Source organism: Fundulus heteroclitus, chromosome 12 (genome assembly GCF_011125445.2).
Source record: "Fundulus heteroclitus isolate FHET01 chromosome 12, MU-UCD_Fhet_4.1, whole genome shotgun sequence".
In the NCBI taxonomy this organism is placed as follows: Eukaryota; Metazoa; Chordata; class Actinopteri; order Cyprinodontiformes; family Fundulidae; genus Fundulus; species Fundulus heteroclitus.
Window position 1 is genome coordinate 19798593 of NC_046372.1, and position 19829 is coordinate 19818421.

Below are 19829 nucleotides of genomic sequence, written 5' to 3' on the forward strand. Positions count from 1 at the left end.
GTTTTGTGTCTTCTAAGCATTTTTATGCCTTGTCTTATTTAGTAATTACATTTTTTATTTTATTTATTTATTTATTGTTTTATTTTGTATTTCCATGGATAGGTTTTAGCTTTATACAGGGTTGGGGTGGGTTTAGGTTAGGGTTAGGTATATACCTCTGACCTTAGGTTCAGGGTTAAAGCATAGAAAGCAATAGAAAATGAATGGAAATCAATGCAAGGTCCACCTAGTGATGTACATACCAATGTGTGTGTGTGTGTGTGTTGCGCTGTGATGGACTGGTGACCTGTCCAGGGTGTAGCCCACCTCTCACCCAATGACTGGTGAAGATGGGAATCTTCAGGTGGATAGGTGGGCAGAGATGATGGATGGTCATGTTGGATGTGCATAGTTGGTATGTGTAGTGCTTAGTTATGTCACTCTGTGTTAGAGACCCAGTTTGTTAGATTTGATTAGTTCAATCATTGGGTGCTGGACTCAATCAGCTAATTGACTTTTGCAGCTCCAGTGTGACAGTTGGCACCAGCAGCTGAGGTTTAGGGATAAACCTTTGACACACTGATCAGATTAGTGTCAGTGTTAATCTGTTACCTGGACCATTTATTTTACCGTGACTCTTCATGTATGCTGGATATACAGCCAGCGTCTCTTTCTGACTGAAGGACGACCTCACCTTTGTCTGTTGGACATGTGAAACAACCCATGATAAATCTGAACAGAATAATTTCTGATGGTTAGTTTAAAAAAACAACCATCTCCTGCCTCAATGACTATCGTCCCATCGCTCTGACCCCCATCATCATAGAGGCTTCCAGAGGATCCTCCTAAAGTCCATCAAGGACTTCATCCCTGCTGGCCTGGACAGCCTGCATCCTACAGGGAGAATGTCTCCACAGAGGATGCTGTCTCGTTAGCACTCAGCTCTGACTCACCTGCAGCAGCCCAACACCTATGTTAGGATGCTCTTCAAGGACTTCAGCATTCAGGACCGTGCTCCCACACATGCTGGCTCTGAAGCTCCACAACATGGATTCTCCACACCTCTCTGCTCCTGGATCAGTGACTTCCTCACCAACAGACCCCAGGTAGTGAGGATAGGGAGTATCCTGAAACACTGGACACTGAAAAGAAGGCCCAACAATGGCTCCTCTTTCTTAGGAAACTGAAATGGACTGGACTTTATAATCAGTTGCTTATAAACTTTTATAGAGCTACAATACAAAGCATCTTGTGCATGACCGTGTGGTGTGGGAGCTGCACGGTGCAGGAGACGAAGGACTTGGCACGGGTGGTGAGGATCACACAGGGGATTGTGGGATGCCGTCTACCAGATCTAGACACATTTTATGCCGTCCAGAAAAGGGCAAGACATAACCCACCCACCCGGGCAATGCACTGCTTGACCCACTTCCATTGGGGACACAAGGCAAGGCAAGTTTATTTATAAAGCCTTTTTCAGTAAGATCTGTACATGAACAAACCATACAAACAAAAGAAAGAAAAGCATTACAAAGGTAGTAGCAGCAGGTCTGATACAGTACAAGTTGGACCACAAAATTCCACTTTAGCATTTTAAGCATCTCTAAACAAACAGGGTTTTAACCTTAGTTTAAAGGAACTCAGGCTTTCCGCACTTTTACAGTTTTCTGGAAGTTTGTTCCAGATCAGTGGAGCATAGGAACTAAATGCTGCTTCTCCATGTCTGGTTCTGGTTCTGGTTCTGGTTCTGCAGAGCAGGCTGGAGCCAGAAGACCTGAGTGGTCTGGAGGGTCGATGCACTGATAATAAGTCTGTGATGTATTTAGGTGCTAAGTCATTCAGTGATTTATAGACTAACAGAAGGATTTTAAAGTCTTTTCTCTGAGATCCAGGGAGCCAGTGGAAGGACTTCAGAACCGGGTCCATGTTCTCTACGTTCTTAGTCTTAGTGAGGACGCGGGCAGCAGCGTTCTGGATCAGCTGCAGCTGTACACCCGATGAAAGGGATGTTTTTATTATTTGAATCAAATCAGACATCACGACAGGCAAAACCTTGTTAAGGAAACTTGTGGGTAAAATATCCAAACAGCAGGAAGAGTGTTATGCTATTATGACGGGACGAACTGCAATTCCCAGCATGCAACACAGTTGGGACTACAACTTTCTGGGCCTCCTACAGCTGCAGCCACAATGGAGGTGGTGACTGTCCACAGATCAAATTACGCCCCGAGAATAAAAACGCAGGGAATCCAAAAGCTCGTTCTTCTGTTCAGCCCCGCTGTGTTGAGAAGAGTTGTGTACCAGAGAGATCTAGACTCTAACTGAGCGTTAATTCATCTTTAATTCAACTGGGAAATCCCACATCTTTCAGTGAATCAACAAAAGTTGTTTGTTTTGTTTTGGCCAATCAAAACCGGCGGATCAACCGAGGAGCAAAAGACGCTTGCGGAACCGAACCGAGACGTCAGCAATGCAGCCAACATCGCCTTTCATCTTCATGCCACGTAATGGTTACTGCTGGTGAACCCAATATTCAGCCGGATGCAGAGTAACGTTTTAAGTTTTTTGTGAAAATGAGCAGTGACAGCTGAGGCAGGCAAGCAGAAACAGACTTGACAGATGAGTTACGGCTGAAGGTGCAGGCAGGCAGGGATGAGCCGAGGATCAGAAGATGTAGGCAGTGCCAGATCCAAACAGGTGATGTAGACCGGGGAACCACCAGAACGGGCAGAGCAAGCGGCTGGTACTCACGGAAAAACAGGCAGAACCGCAGCATGTAGACACAGGCAACACTCTTTAAAAAAGTAAACAGATGAGTCCAGCTGGCTTAGCACACAGGAACTGGAAGTCATAGCACATCACACAAGATAAGATCAGATAAGATGAGAAGAGACGTCCTGGTAGGGATGAGTTGGCTGAGGCAGGTATATGTAGGCCGGTGAACAGGTGATCAGAGTTAAATGTAATTACTTGCAGCAAGTGGAGTTGATGAGGGCTAATTGACTTTTGGCTCAGCTGATTGGATAGTGGCTGAGAGGTGACAGGTTAATGGGAAAAGTCCAGAAAAGTCAAAAGCTAAACAAACAAAAACCTGAAACATCACACGGCAACTCCGGCTGAGAAGATGCTGAGCTGTGCACCACCGGTCTCCCTTTTTGGGGAGTAACAGTAAATAAAGAGATCTCTCTTTTTCTTTATACAGCCATAAGGTGAAATTTGTGGAACATTTGCAGAACATATTAGGAACAGGTTTAATGCTTAAGTACTCCAGAGGGAGTTTGCTTGGACTGTGATGAATATTTTCAATGTGTGATTACGTTATAAGTGACTTGTGCTGTGTTTGATTTCTTATGTAAGAAATGAGCCACCCCAGACCGGCTGAGTTTGGAGCTCTTTTCCACACTTCCCTTTCCCCCCTTCCTTCTGTTTATCAGCTTCGTCGTTTTCGAGCTTCCCGTGGTTTTTGTTGAAGCTGTTTGTCTCGACTGGTAACTGCCCTTCGTTCAAAGTCCACCTTCACACCAGGCTAGTGAGTTTGCTTGGGGTCTCGCCAACGCCATCTTGCCCATGGCAAGTAGGGTCCGGAGTCCATACATTATCAGAGTCACCGTGTTGTGCGTGTCGCAGAGTAGCTAGGCTAATAGGTGTTAGCACTGGTTTAATTCCTTTGCTGAAGCTATCCCAAGGCTCTTAGGTGCAGGCTGTTGTGAAGTCACTTGTTGCTAACTGGCTAGCCATCGTTAGCCGACCGCCACATTGAGGTTCCTGAGTTAGAACTGTTTATAAGCTAACTGTTGCATGACTTAACGTTGCTAGCGGCTAGCTTTGCTGAAGCATCCGCCATCTTAGCTTCAGGCCTGTTGTGTATACCAGCCCTTTTCCTTCCTCAGACCTATTAGCCAAAACTGCTTCAATGCTGCTACATTAAAGTGCTGCTATGTTGATTGTGATTGTTCAATGTTGGATCCGATAGTTTTTAATCAACTGTGAATTGATTACAAATTGCTACCTCTACGATTAATCTATTTTGACTAACCTTTATTTTCCATTTGTTTTCTATTTTTCATGTTTTACTTAGTAGCGAGTAGTGTTTTAATAGTGTTATTAAATAAAATAATTGCTGTAACAAGGAATTATAGGTTTGACCAATTCCAACTAGCTCAGTCGTATTTGTTTGTGGTTATTTTGATTCAGAAATTGAATGGTCTCTAAGAGTTACCGAATTACCTCCTTTTGAGTTACTAACTGAATAAACTGAGACAATTTAATTGCCTTGTGATGAATGAGTAATGGTTAAAACTCCAATTGCTATTGTAATTAAAGTTATCAACATTTGTTGGAAAAGTCTTACCCAGTCAACAACTGGTTAGACACCCCTCTTCCAGGCTAAATAAAGTTAATAACTGTTCATTAATAAGCCAATTGTTAGTACTAATCATTAAAGCCTTGTAGCCCTTGATCACAACCATTTGGTTAAAGGTCTTAGTCGGACTGTCCTTGAAAAGACATTTTCTTATAACATCTCTTTTGCTAATTAAGTCAGTGGGACAGATGCTTTCAAAGGTAACAGAAAAGTGATCAGATAGGGCAACATCAGTTACACCTACCTTCAAAATGTTTAGACCCATACTGATGATTAAGTCTGAAATATGTCCCAGTTTGTGTGTTGGCAGTTTAACCTGTTGAATCAAACCAATGTTTTTAAGTATTTCACACAGTTCTTTCGCACCTCTGTCTTCAGGGCTGTCAACGGGAACGTTGAAGTCCCCCTCAATAATCAAAGAATCATGATCAACCCATATCACAGATTAAAGTTAATTTAATTAATGGGGAAAATGGTTTTGGAGGCCTGTAAAAAATTAAGAAACATGCCTTGAGCATGGCCCTTAGACAGCTAAATATTCAAAAAAAGTCAAATTCGCCTGGGAGTACTTTTTTACTATTTAGTAAATTATTAAACAGGGTAGCAACTCCTCCTTGCTTATGCTTTCCATTCTGAGAGAGAAAATTGTAGATTGGAGGTGTTGACTCCATTAGTATAGGTATCTCACTATTTTCATCTAGCCATGAAAATAGTCCACAAAATGCAGTTTGAAGTCTTCAGCTGATCCAAAATGCTGCAGCAAGAGTTCTGATGAAAATCAACAAGAGGGATCATATTTCTCCAATTTTAGCTTCCCTTCATTGGCTTCCTGTTAAATCAGGAATAGAATTTAAAATTCTTCTTCTCACGTATAAAGCCCCTAATAATCAAGCTCCATCACATATTCGAAATCTGATTACCCCGTATGTTCCTAACAAAGCAGACTGCAGGCCAAGTTCTATTTTTCTGACACTGCTTAGTTCTCCTACTGTTCTCCAATTTACATTGTTCGTTGTTATTTTAACTTTTACGTTCATAGTAACTCCATTTGGTTCGGCCTTTGTTTAGCTGTGACACCATCCTGGGGGGCAGATCAGCTGCTATCACCCACTCCAACATAGAAAGTACCCCTGGATCAGTGCTGCTATGCTCTTTATGTGACTCAGCTCTGTTTTCTCACCAGTGGGTCTTGGCAGATGGCTGTTCACACTGAGCCTGGTTCTGGTTCAGGAGTGTAAATTGACCTTTTTTTCCTCCAGCCACAGTGGCTGGTGCAAGACAAATTGTACCAGCCCCTCAAACATTTAACCAGCCAATATTTTTTGTGTCATTTGCCTTGGTTGCAAACACCCTTAGTACAATTTAATATTATAAATTGTTATAAATTATTATAAATTGTACAATTTATTCTTAATTATTATTCTAAAGTAGAAATTGAATGTAAATATAAATGTGAACTCAATAACAGTATATACTGTACATCTTAACAGTTGGTTTACTGTAACTAGTTGATTTTAGGTAATTACTAACATCAAACTTTAACAAAGCTACACAAACCTGTCTTTCACGAGTCTTTTCCTTACTTTTTCGCTTCAATATCCCTGATCTGATTCTTCCATCATTTAGGTGTAAAAGCTGTTTCCTCTGTAAAGATGCAGTGAAAACTGTATGGTAGTAGATCCATTTTGAGCTTTTGAAGAAGACTACACAAACACATAGATGCTTCAAAATAAAAAGCATGCAGATGTGTGTATTATCCATAATGTAACATAAAGAGAAAAGCATATATTTCTTTCCTTACAACAATGGACACTTATGTAACATTTGGTGTATTCTGCTTAAATTTATTAATTTTAAGGGTTTTTGAACATCCAACTTAGTGTCTTCAAATTTCATAAAGTGAATAACTCACCTCTTCCTCTATGAAAATCCACCTGTTAAAATACAATAATGTTTTTCATATAACTGCACTGCCACGTTATATCAACCCCACAGAATCTATACAGAAAACTAAAATCTGATACAGAATTTATACAGAAAACTAAATTCTGAAGCAGAAGGTGTGGCTTAAAGCCACTGCCTTTTGAAAACCAGAAGCAGCCCAGCGGAGTGGAGCTCGACTGGGACGAGTAGAGTGGTGGGGGCCATGGAAAAGTGCCAATACGCTGTTGTGGCCACGCTGAACTACGAGTGCATAACGAAAGTTAAAGTCACTTTGGACTTCAGTCAGCTGATTTGGCTATTTTGTTTGTGTTCACAGGAGAACCCGTACTTGTGCAGTGATGAATGTGACGCATCCAGCCCTGACCTCTCTCACCCTCCTCAGCTAATGGGAGACAGGGAGAGGGGTGGGCTCATCACCTACTGGCAAACAATCACCTGGTCCAGGTATCCTGAGCCCCTATTGGCTAACATTACTCTGTCATGGAACAAGAGTCTGGAGGTGGTTGATGACATCATCATTACCTTTGAATATGGGAGACCAACCAGCATGGTGTTGGAAAAATCCATGGACAAAGGTAACCGGGCGGGGTGTAGCTGCTTTCTATCTGATCCATCTGTGGGTGTAATTTATAGCAGACAAACAGCAAAATTAAAAAGAAGACTTAGTCAGAATAACAAAAACTAACCAGTTTCTAAGTTCGGGATGTTAAAGGATGCCTTCAGAGATTACAGACATTCTGGACTGGTATATTCTTTAAAATGTTGTAGTCATAGTCTAAAAAAGAAGCATAGAAATATATTGGTGCATAAAATGAAAATGGGATGTTGAAAATATTTTAATTTTAGGTATAGAATAGAATAGAAATACCTTTATTGTCGTGCATTGGGGAAATTTGGGTGTGACAGTGAAAAACACATATAGACAGGATACATCAGAGTTACACTCTAGATTAAATAATGTGAAAAAAGTCCATTTAAAATCAAGCCGTAAAGCAGAAGAAAATTAACTTATCAGAAAGGGAAATAAACTGCCCAAAATGCATAGATAATATGGAATATTCAAGTAAATATGAAATGTTCAAGTGAAAATAGAAGAAAGACAGCAGCTGATTTACAGCACAATGTAAGAACTGCAATAAGCATGATTGTACAAGCAAAGTACCTAAAGCGTGTTCAAATGGACATCAGCCTCTGAGAGACTGCAAATGCTTCCTGATCGGATCAGAACCGGTGCCACCATCAGCAGGATGGAAACACTGATGGAGTCTGTAGGAGCAGCATAGGTTGTAAAGTCCAGCAGCAGCTGGGAGGAAGGAGCTGTGGAGACGCTGCTTGGAGCATCTGGGATGCAGCAGTCTGTCCCTGAAGGAGCTCTGCAGCTCTGCAGCAGCTTCACCCAGCCTTCCTCACTTTGCTCTTTCACAGAATGATCCTTTCCAGGATCGATGAGAAAGACAGGCTAAGGGAGGATGGCTGATTCATGGAGTCATCTGAAGCAGAGGGGGTGAATGATGGCTGGGGACTGAGAGATAGAAGAACAGGCAGCTGTCCGGGGTGGGGGTGTCTGTAGCATGTTAGGCTGGGTTGGGGATGAGTTAGAGGTTGGGTGACCCTCAGAAAGTGCTGATTTAGCATTTCACCCCATCTCACCTACAGCCTGTGTGTTCTGTTTGTGACCTGAAATTATTTTAGGGTTTTCCAAACAACACTGATGCTCTTGTCCTGTAGCATCTCCATTTTCGTCTTGCGACAGTTTTGTTTCTTCTTTGATCTTCTTCCTCAGTTCTTTCTGTGCAGCTCTCAGTTGTTCTTTCCTTCCAGACCCAAAAGCCTTATCTTATCCTTTAGCAAAGCTTTTATATAAGGGTTTATCCAGGGCTTGCTGTTGGAGAAGTACCTGACTTTCATGAGGGGCCAGTAGAGTCCAACAGAAGTTGATGTAGTCCGTGATGCATTCAATGTCCTCCCCATGAAGATAGCAGAGTTCATTCCACATAGTGGAGCTAAAGCAGCCTCTTCAGGGCTTTTTCTGCCTAATATAATTTCCTCACTGTGTTACAGCTGGTTGTCTGTGCACAAGGGGGTTATACACAGGCTGGAGGTGAACCAGGTTGTGATCTGAGCCCCCAGGGAAAGAAGGGGGGATGAACTGTATGCCTCTTGGCTGTTTACATACAGTAAGTCACCGATAAAAGAAGATTGTTTCTCCAGGATAAAGGACTGGGAGGACCGCCCACAGGGAGTGGTTAACATTACAGTTTTATTTTCTCTAGTGGTGCAGTTAACATAATGATTAAAGGTGGGGAGGGGAGGACAGGGGTGCATGTTTAAGGGCTGTGGGATGTTGTGTTTGTAGTTTGCTGTTATTGGTGTCAATGACGTCACAGGCTGCTTTAGTGTTTAGGCTGCTCTCCATATGAGCGAGCTGATGCTGGGTTAGCGCTGCTAATTCCTGCACTTTGTAAGGGATCTTACATTTTGAAAGACAAGCATGTATCTTCTCCTCTAGCTATGCCGGTTTCTCAGGGCCCTGTTCCCTTGCATCCTTCTCCTTATTTCAATGCCATTGCTGGCCACCCATCTGTGTTGGTGGCAGCACTATTAGCAAGGACTACCAGCTGATCCTTGGTGTAAACAATAGCCGCATGCTGCCCCCCGCCAACGCCCCCCACCCCCACCCACCCCAATCTCTGAATCCAAATGCTGAATAAAACAGAATGAGCAGCAAAAGGCAAGGCAAGGTTATTTATACAGGACTTTTCAGTAACAACACGATTCAAAGTGATTCTAAACTGATCACAACACAGTTAGATCCATGTTGTGAGTATAAAGGCAAAAAAAGACAGGGACTCACCCACACACTACTAGAAGTAGATTAAAAAGACATAAAAACGCAAAGTTATGGAGCCCCTTCCACCTAGTGACTAGCTCAAGCAGCACTGTTGAAATAAAAACGAGAAGACACAAGGAAACACCGTAAGGATCAGTGTTGGAAGCTGTTTCAGTTTTCCTGAAATTTTCCAGGACTGCTGTGATCTGAGTTTCATGCTGAAACACATAGTTAAAGATCCTAAACTTGATGCTGTTTGTCCTGCAGGTGCAACATGGCAGCCGTATCAGTACTATGCTGACGACTGCCTCGAGGCCTTCGGCATGTCACCTAAACAAGTTTCTGATTTAGCACCAACTAACTTGACCCGTGTTATCTGCACTGAGAAGTACTCCCGCTGGGTTGGGGCCAAGGTGAGTAACTAGACCTGATACCTTCAAAACTCAGAAAGGTGCCTTAAAATCTCTTTTGGAAATTTATGTGAGTATTTGTAACTGAAACTGCTCCAGGAGGAGAAGAACGTGGTGTTTGAGGTCCGTGCTCGGTTTGGTGTGTTTGCTGGTCCAAAGCTTATCAACATGGATGCCCTTTACATCCGGATGGAGACGATGAAAGGTCTCAGAGACTTCTTTACCTTCTCCAACCTTCGTCTTCGGCTCCTCCGTCCTGCTCTTGGAGGAACCTATGTCCAGAGAGAAAACCTATTGAAGTACTTCTATGCCATTTCTAACATTGACGTACCTGCCAGGTAATCAAACTCCTGGACCTGCTTACATGTTAGAAACAAGTGAGATATTCCCATCCAGAATCAACTCATTCTACTAACAGTAACCCACCATGACTGCAAGCATTAACCAGGAAACACATTCAGCTACATGACTGACACATGGCCTCAGAGTGTGTTAACTGTTACAGTAACTACCAACAATCCATCAGCTTTGAAGGGAAACTTTGTGATCAGATCTGTCTGATCACAAAGAGATTGGCCTGGTCAGTGAGAGCTGCTTCTGTGTGTCTGAGGTAGTTTGTGAACAGACTGTGAAACCAGTGTGAAAACAATGAGTATGCAATCCACATGTAATCAGAAACATGCCAGGTCTGAGTCAGGTTTTTTATGGAGAATACTGGATATTTTTTTAAACTTTTGCAGGTTTCAGGTCTCACAAGGAAAGGTTTTGCTGAAAGGACAAGAAAATGTTTAATTTCAGATTAGAGTTTATCTTCAATAGATGGAAAGGAGGTCCACAAAGAGATGAGATTGGATCAGGGGCCTGGTTTGTGTTCTGAATGTGTCTAATGAGGATGCTTCACGCTTGTTTGTTCTTCAGGTGTAAATGTAACCTGCACGCATCTAAGTGTGTGTTGAGGGATGCAACACTGCAGTGCGAATGCGAGCACAACACAGGGGGACAGGACTGCCAGCGGTGTCGAGGAGGCTTCAGATCCCGTAGCTGGAGACCAGGATCATTCCTGCCCCTGCCCAGAGGCACTGCTAACACCTGTATGTTCCCCCTCACGCTCACACATGCCCATCCTTGCTTAAAGTACATAGTGAGGACCGTGCCTTATTGTCCATAAACTTCCATACGTCTTCAAGCCTATAGCCTAACACTGACACTAGTCCTAACCCTAACTGTTGGGGGTTTATACCTAACCTTTACCCTAAACCTAATTGACACCTTAGTCCTTACCTTAACCCCTGGTCCAGAAGTCCTCACTTAGGTGGTAAAATATGAAAACATTTTCTCACTCAGCTTTGTGATTTTGAATCCATCCGTACCTTTGTGTCTTTCGCAGGTGAAGCCGCAGGAAACAGAGTCAGTAAGTAACATTGATCTACCTGTTTCCTCACCTGTCTGCCCCACTGTCAGTGTTGCATCATTTATTCCACATACTGTTTGACAGATTTTGAAGATATGCATTGGTTGTCCTGTTGTTTTTCTAAATGCAAGCAGCTAAACTCACTGTAGTTTGCTCAAATGTTTCTGTGTTGGAGAACTCTATGAAGCGTCAGCTGATGGGCTGAATGACATCATGAAATTCAATGAACAAAAGATTTCTGACATCCCTGTTAAAGGAACTTCAGAACCTTAATGACTGCCTTCTGACTAAAATACCCCAGCAGATGGTGGAGTTTAATCTGTTTTAATAGGTCATTGCCCTAACACACACACACTGGCCCTTACCTAACCACAGGAACTAAACACTTAACACCCTCAAAACGACTTTTTCTCATGACTTCTCTGAGTCATTAAACATAAAACATTAATTTTCACTATTTTTTTTAATGGAGTACTTTCTGTAAGATGCAACAGTTGCCGAAATCGGATATAAGATGTGATAGATCAATCAGTAAATGGTGGGTGTTGTAGAGCAGCTTGAACTTCAAACCTCTGGATAAATAAGAAGTCTGGTCTCTAAAGGGCTGGATTCTTCATGCATTTGTCCAGCAGTGTTTGGATTCAGCCACAGTTAGAAAAACATTAGAGGTCAGAAAAGATCTCTGCAGAACCCAGACTGGAGCCTTCTCACCATCTTTTAACAGAGCAATTCAGCTGATGCAGAACATCAATCAAATCAGGACCAGGAGAGAAACTCGCATGTGCCTCTTCCCAGCAACATCCTCCAGCAGAATTGGTTTTGTGCCAATTGATTTAAATCAAATGTCAGACTGGAATGGCACAGAACCAGTAATGTAGGAGGTGTAGGACCAAGTAAATTTTTCAACACAGGCACCAGAACTTTTGCTGACAGAACCAAACCAGTGCCAGAGGTTTCTGTACTAAGGTAGATCAAGCATAAATGTGAAGCTTTCAGGAGGAACAGGACGTGAAGGTACTTTTTAAAACTCTGCTATGGTTCATGGTATGTTCAACCATCTGGTGTTGCTTCAGAGTGAATACTGTTTGTCAGAATATGTCCAGTAGGTTTACAACCTCTTAACTTCACCTTTTTATTTGGAGTCCACTCTTGGGCTCGATGGATTTTCATTGGGAACTCAAGAAATTTTAAAGGATTTAACCTCTTTTGAATTACTTCTGCCTAAAGAAAATTCTCCAGAAGTACCTCCTTTAAAAATACCTCCTGAAGTGCCCTCCTCTAGGGCTGCTGACAGTTCAATGGCTCTACCCTTTCCTGATTTGCCTTCTTATACACCTTCTGCAGACATGCTTGCATCAGATATGCCATCTCTGGGAGTGTCTCCTGTGTTTTTTGTCACTGAAGTTTTCTTTCTCTATTTCACCAAAATGCATCTGGGATAGTTCAAGCCAAGATCTTCTCAGCCTAAATGAAAAATGCCTGTGATTAAAGTGAAACTAACGGCCAAAACTGTGCTCCAAACTTAGGTTCTAACACTAACATCAGTTCATTGTTTTCATTTGACTAAATAAATCTGAGATATGTGCTCTAAATATTGCTGAAGTAAGTCTGAAAGTACATTATGAAGTATTAGTGCCAGCTGTCTGCCGTTATTTGTACTTGTTGTTATTGTCACCTTTTCAGGTGTGTTTTTGACCCAAAGGTGAAATCTGATGTGGATGGAAAGATGGCGTGTGAACAGAGATGAACAGTGGGCTTCATTAGGGACAGAGCCTCTTAGTATGGCCCCAGAACAAATGCAGTTACTCTAAATTCAAACATGAAACATCAATAAAGGAAATTAAACTAAAAAGCTCCCAGTTAAATGTTCTGCAGAGTTCTGTTTAGAATGTGTAGCGAACAAAATCACTAAAGAGTCGTAACTCTTCTTCTCTGACAGCGGCTGGTGACTCTAACTCAGAAGCATCTGATGGACGCTCTGCCGCATCAGATGGAGTAACTGACACTACTACCACTACTACTACAACTAATACTGCTACGACTACCACCAGTGCTACTCCTTACATCGACAGTTCTACCACTTCTACAGTCACTGACAGCAGTACAGAGACTGACATAAATACTGCTGTTTGGACATTACCCATACTGACTGACGATACCTTTACTGACAGTCAAAGACTTTCTGAAAGTACCACTTTTAGCCCCTCTACCACCACAGATGGAATTTTGTCAATGTTTTATTATTCACTGACAACTTATACAAGCAAAATAAGTGCTCTTACACTACCAGGTGCAGCCAGAGGTTCTATTGCCACCAACCCACAGAGTATCACTGCTGTAGGTTCAAGTACTACCACTAATAGTTTTACTACTACTGATACTTCCATATTTGGTAGGACTAGCAGCACCTCAATGTCTGACATGAGCAGTACAACATACTACACCAGTACTACAAATTCTGATATGACCACAGATGTTATCACATCTGAAAAGAGTACTGTAGCTTTTACTGCTGTGAGTAGTACTCTTAGTACTGGTAGCACTGGTGAATGGTTTGACTCAAGCAGAACAACAAGACCTTCAGCAGATATTCCTTCTTCAGTCGACACAGCTCAAGATGAAGTTACCAACACTTCCAGTACCACCATTAACAGCCTCAGTATACCCAGTAAGAGCTCCACAATCTCAGCTAGGAACAGAGACCTTGGGGTGTCTAAGAGTAACTCAGTGACAGTACCTTTTGAATCCATTTCAGACTTCGCCTTTTCTGAGACTGATAATACTGACTTGGTGACCAGTGTCATCCCACCTTCTGTTGGTGTAGTGTCATCAACCAGGGCCCAAAATCCAGCTACCAGTCAAGAAATCACTCCGCCCAGTGAAAAGGTGTCTTCAGTGTCTTCTCTGTCAACTTGGTCTACTCAAGCCACTCAGGAAGAAGATGCTCCACCTACAGCCGGAGCTGACACAACTTCTGTTTCTCCAGATATTCTAGTCAATTTATTGCTACCTCCAGATGGTCAATTAGATGTAAAAACTCTTCCTGATAAAGCAAAACCCATTTTAAGAACTCCTAGTATGCTTCCTCCTGTTGTACCTTCTAAAGAAACTCCCCTTTATGTACCTTCAACAATGTTCCCAACTTATCTTCCTCCTTCAGATGTTCCACCAGGTGGCCTTTCATCTGAAACTCAAGCAACCTTAACTGATTTACCCTTTTCTGAATTACCTCTGCCAAAAGAACCTTCTCCTGAAGCACCTCCATTACAAATACTTCCTGAAGTGTCATCCTCTAAAGCTTCTGACAGTTCAATGGCTGTACCGTTTCCTGATTTGCCTTCTCCTGATACACCTTCTGCTGACATGCTTGCATCAGATGTGCCGTCTCTGGAAGTGTCTCCTTCGGGTCTTCCAGAACTACCTCCCCCAGAAGTAGTATCCTCTAGAACTCCTGGCACTTTGATAGAGATACCTTCTTCTGATGCACCTCCTCCCACGCTAAGTCCACCTGGTGCTCCCCCTTTAGCTCCTGATGCTAATATAGAGCCATTGCCTTCCTCTGGGAGAGATTTGGAATTGAACCAAGTTTTTAAAAACTTGAATCAATCCAAACCCAGTACTAACCTAGATGGAGATGAATCTGGACAAACTCCAACTTCTAGTTCTGAACAAGTCTCTGTTGGTGGTCCTGAAACTCAGCAAGAAGGAAAGACTTCTGATGTGGAATCAACTCAACCATCTGGAGAGTCTGAAAAAAAGGAGTCAATGGAAGAAAGAACAGATGGAACAGTGGAGAAAGGTATAGAAACAACAGTGATTGATTGCATTAAAACAACTGTTTTATATCCATATTGTTGATATTACTGATCAAGGGTGTGATGAGATCTTGTGCCACAAGAGTTTTGATTATTATGACCATTGCATAAGAATGACAGTGATTTTAGCTTAAAACTTTTGTATCTATGTTTGGGAGTCCTATTTGGAAATCAGAATGAAGTACTTCCTGGTTTGTTGCATTGCTTTGACACACTAATTTATTTTTTTAACAAACTGCGCAACTCACCCAAGAATCCTTCACCGGTTTTTAATTTGTTGCCATCATTCTGAAAACAGTGACAGAAAACAGCTGAATAACCCTGAGACCGTAACCGTTAACTGCTAATGATGCTATGCTTCAGAATCCATCGACACTACATTAAAGGGTTATTTCATAGTTTCTTTGAGATAGGACATGGGATTCTCTCTGATTCAAAATATGAAATACCTGGAATCATTCAATCTGAACTGGATAATTCTGCACTAAACAGACATTTTACAGATACAAAGCACAAAGGACAGCATTGTCAAAGATCTTTCTGGCATTATTACATCTTCAAACTAGACAAGCACATTCTAAAACTGGACTGAATTATTATATGTCTAATGCAGATTATTAAAGAAAAAAGTTTGTGATTTGTGAAATGTTCACTCTAAAAAATTTTCTTAATTTCCCAAAAGTATTGTTTTAAACTTTTCTTGTTCCTCTAAACCCAGTTATCTTGTTATTGTGAGTTGGGTGTATCGTTACATCTCTTGTCCTGATTAAACTTAAGTGGGTCGGTGTTAAGAACTCAATTTCAAGATCTAGTTCAGGAAAAAGAAAAAAATTATATCCCAAAAACTTTAAAACCTCTAACAAAAGTTTTTTTTGTCTGTTCACACAACAAGTCATGATTCCCAAAGAGGAAACAAAGAGGAAAAGCAAATCGGAGGAGAAAGACCTGGGGAGGAAAGGTACTAATAGTAGAAACAGTTGTAGTGATGGGTTGGATTGCTTGCCAGAGATGGCAGCTGATGTTGTAAAGAAGCATTAATCTTATTTGTCACGAGTCAGACGTCGGTTATAAGTCCTGACCCCTGACCTGTTGTTGCCATGGTCACACTGCTTCCTTTGTGTTTCAAGCAACCCAGAAGATTCTGATTCCAGGGGGACCGAGGTCCACTCAGCTGTCTAAAATCATGTACGTCAACTTCCAGGGTAAGACAGGTTTCCATCACTGAGTCCTAGTCTCTACCTCATCTTTAGATCCCAGTCCCACCCCTCTAATAGACCAAGTAATAATAATAATGATTTATTTTATTTTTTTCGTTGAAAGTTTATCATTAAACTTCTGACATTGCATCAATCTGGACCACTGTCACGCGTTTGCTGCATCATCAGATAGTGTCACTCTTGGTGCAAGCAACATGGGAAGCATTGCAAGATCTCTTCATGCTCATTTCAGCACTATGGAGTAGAAATCAGTATGCTAACCCCTACACCAAGTGTTGATGCTTCACCAAAGCATCAACACTCAGAATACTACTTTTAAATGCACAATTTTCCACCAGTAAACTAAACTTCATATGCCTAACAGAAACATTTGGTGGCCCAGAGGTGTCAACACTAATACAAAAGCCGCAACACTTATATAAAAGCTGCCACACACACACAAAAGCCGCAACGGAAATATAAAAGCTGCAACTGAAATATAAAACTACAACGGAAGTCACGCAACAGTTGGTCTTATACATGACAGAAGAAGAAGAAGAAGCAGACCCGGCAAAAAAAAACAATGAAGATTCGTTGATTTTTTTGCCGGGTCTGCTTCTTCTTCTTCTTCTTCTGTCATGTATAACGACCAACTGTTGCGTGACTTCCGTTGTGGTTTTATATTTTCATTGAGCTTTTGTATTTGTGTTGTGTCTTTAGTTTAAGTGTTGACAACTCTGGGCCACCGTAGAAACACCAGCCAGGGATTTTCTCAGCACTAAATGAAGTCTGCCCCCCTGGCTACAGCTACCTGGAGAAAGCCCACAGTACTAGTCGTAGTGGCGGCCTCGCTGTCATGTACCAACCAACTTCTGAGCTTTCTACCCTCCCACTGCCGTCACAGTCTGCAGTCGAATGCCTGGCATTAAAATGCAAACACTCCTTCTTCATGACACTCCTGTTCTTCTAAAGGGCCCCAAAATCCTACTCAGTTTTCCTCTCTGAGATGCACAACCTTCTCACAACGCTCTGCTCCAACCTCTGCCAATAACATAATACATGGACCTCACACACTCCAGGGGACACACACTGGACCTGGTCATTTTAAGCTCCGCCCCCATGAGCGACCTTCTGGCAAATGATTTGACCACAAGGCCATCTCCATAGAGCTGCCACTCCTTTCCTTGCGCATCAAAGGCAAACATCAAAGATGCTATAGGGGCCTAAAAATTACTCTTTGACCATGGACCTCCAACATCTCTCATCTGCTGAGTTCTTCTCAATCACAGAGTCTGTTGACTTCTATAAGAAATATCTGAGCAGTCTCCTAGCTCTCCATGCCCCCGTCAGGCTCTTATACTCAGCCCCTGGTACACTTACGAACTTAGGAAGATAAAAACAGCTGGGGGTGTCCTTGAGTGATGCCTCAAGGCCATCAGAAACCATTGTGCATGGGGGAGCCTACAGGGAACAGCAGGCGTCCTATGCAAGGTCCATGAGAGCTTGCATAGGACAATAGCCCTGGAAACTCCAAGCAACATTTCTCCACCATAAATGGCTTCCACAATCCACAAACACACTCTTAGAAAATAGACACGATCCGCTCCCGGCTATTCAGCATCTCCACCTTGTCTGTCTGGACTGCCGACCCACAGCCTGAGATTTTCCATCTCCTCTGCTGCTCTCACAGCGAGATGCTGAGGACATCATCAAGAAGATGGAACCAACCACCTATCCTCTGGAAACCTTTCCCCACAGCCCTGGTTAAATCAGTGCCATGTGTGGAGGAAACCTGCTGGAAATGTTCAGATTCGCTCCAACATGATACCCAGAAGGATCATGACAACAAGTCATATAAACTGGCTTTATTAAACATTAGATCTGTCAGTAAAATCACTTTTAATCAGAGACTTCATTACTGACAACAATCTTGATGTTTTTAACAGAAACATGGTTACATGAACTTAATGAAGCACATATTCTGTTGGAGTCAACTCCTCCAAACTACAATTTTCTTTGTGAGAGCAGACAGCAAAGGAAAGGTGGAGGAGTGGCAACATTGTTTAATGATTCACTAAAGTGTAAAAAGGTGTTTATGGGAAAATTTGACTCTTTTGAACATTTGGCTCTCCAGGTAAAGAGCCTAGTACAAACTATGTTTCTGAATGTTTACAGGCCTCCTAAGTCCACATCAAACATTTTTAATGATTTTAGTGACCTCCTGTCTGTGATATGTGTTGATTATGACTGTTTAATTATTGTGGGAGACTTCAACTTTCACGTTGACAACCCTGAAGACAGAAGTGCAAAAGAACTGTGTGACACATTTAGAAACTTTGGTTTAACTCAACATGGGACATATTTTAGACTTGATCATCACTAAAGGTCTTAAGATTTCTAAGGTCAATTTAACTGATGTTGCCCTATCTGATCACTTTTCTGTTACCTTTGAAAGCATAATTTCCAGTGACTCATTTAGCCAAAGGGACATCGTAAGAAAACGCACCTTTAAGGACAATGCCACGGAAACTTTTATTCAAGCTTACTCTGCTACTTCAACCTTGGGCTGCAACTCAGTAGATGAGCTAGTAGATAACTTTCATTCTAAAGTCTCAGACATCATTGACTGCATTGCTCCAATTAAAGTGAAGGTTGTTTCTGGGAAGAAAAAATCTCCTTGGAGAAATGCTCCAGCAGTTAGAGGTGAAAAAAGGGAATGTGGAAAAGCTGAACGCAGGTGGAGAAAGACGAGACTCCAGGTTCACTATGACATCTATAAAGAGAGACTTTACAGATATAATTTACAACTGAAAAATGTAAGGGAATCTTTCTTCTCTGAGATCATCAACAAAAACAATAATACTCATGTTTATTTGTCACGGCCGACTGTCATGAATGGGGAAAGAAGGTCCCAGTATTCAAGCAGACAAATGATTTATGATTTTAAGATGGTTTATTAAAATTAGACAGGCAGGCTCGGTGGTCAGAATAACAATCCAGGGTCGGTACACAAATAAGCAGACAAAGCAGGCAGGGATCAGGCAAATTCAGGTAGGACGTCCCAGAGGACGATCCTGGCGTGGCAGGCTGTCCGGCGGGCATCGACGGAGCAGAACCCTTGGCGGGCGTCGGCGGTGAAGCGGATCATTCCTTATGCTAGCCCAGCAGCTAAACCGGAGTTTGACCAGTGGAGGCGCCTGGCTACTGGCCTCTGGAGGAGTCTGACTACTGACATGGGTGGTGGCTGGCTACAGACTTCAGGCGGCGCCTGGCTACAGATTCAGGCGGGGCCTGGCTACAGATTCAGGAGGCACCAGACTACAGGATTCAGGCGGGGCCTGGATCAATCAACATCTCTTCAGTTTTCTTAACATTAGTCTTGAGGTTCTGGTCATCACACCACTGAACAACAGACTGAATATCATTAAATCTTCACACAGTAAACTGGGATTAGCTGCCAACAATCCTTTGGGTAATTATAGAAGAGGATGGTCCAATGCTGATGGACTTTGGCTCTAGAAACACAACAAAATATTCCTGGTTTCACCAAAAACGTGTAAACAGGGCCTGAAGTAATATGTGTTCCGCCTGATTTATACCATCTGAGGTGGAAACAAAGTGTGATTGATTGATGGCTTAATCGGCACCAGGTGGGGCTCCAGGTGAGTCGGTGTTTTAATGTGTGTGTCTCCATTAGACTGCGAGTGCAATGGCCACTCCAACCGCTGCAGCTACATCGACTTCATCAACGTGGTCACCTGTGTGAGCTGCAAACACAACACGCGAGGACAGACCTGCCAGTACTGCCGCCTCGGCTACTACAGGAACACCTCGCTGCCGCTGGACGACGACAACACCTGTGTCGGTCAGTACCACAGAAC

At 42.4% G+C, this 19829-nt stretch overlaps 1 protein-coding gene across 8 annotated transcripts in view; it reads left to right on the forward strand.

Annotated features, from left to right (window-relative positions):
- Positions 1-19829, forward strand: part of ntng2a (netrin g2a) — a 28735-nt gene that overhangs the window by 6117 nt on the left and 2789 nt on the right. For 4 of the 8 annotated variants that reach the window (XM_036144226.1, XM_036144225.1, XM_036144224.1 and 1 more), the window contains exons 3-12: positions 6603-6861; positions 9384-9529; positions 9626-9864; positions 10445-10617; positions 10914-10937; positions 12877-13605; positions 13693-14736; positions 15645-15710; positions 15880-15954; positions 19646-19813. In XM_036144226.1, the coding sequence (XP_036000119.1) occupies positions 6603-6861; positions 9384-9529; positions 9626-9864; positions 10445-10617; positions 10914-10937; positions 12877-13605; positions 13693-14736; positions 15645-15710; positions 15880-15954; positions 19646-19813 (2923 nt within the window). The remainder of the gene's footprint in view (positions 1-6602; positions 6862-9383; positions 9530-9625; positions 9865-10444; positions 10618-10913; positions 10938-12876; positions 13606-13692; positions 14737-15644; positions 15711-15879; positions 15955-19645; positions 19814-19829) is intronic. The other 4 variants (XM_036144228.1, XM_036144227.1, XM_036144229.1 and 1 more) reach the window with 4 other exon arrangements.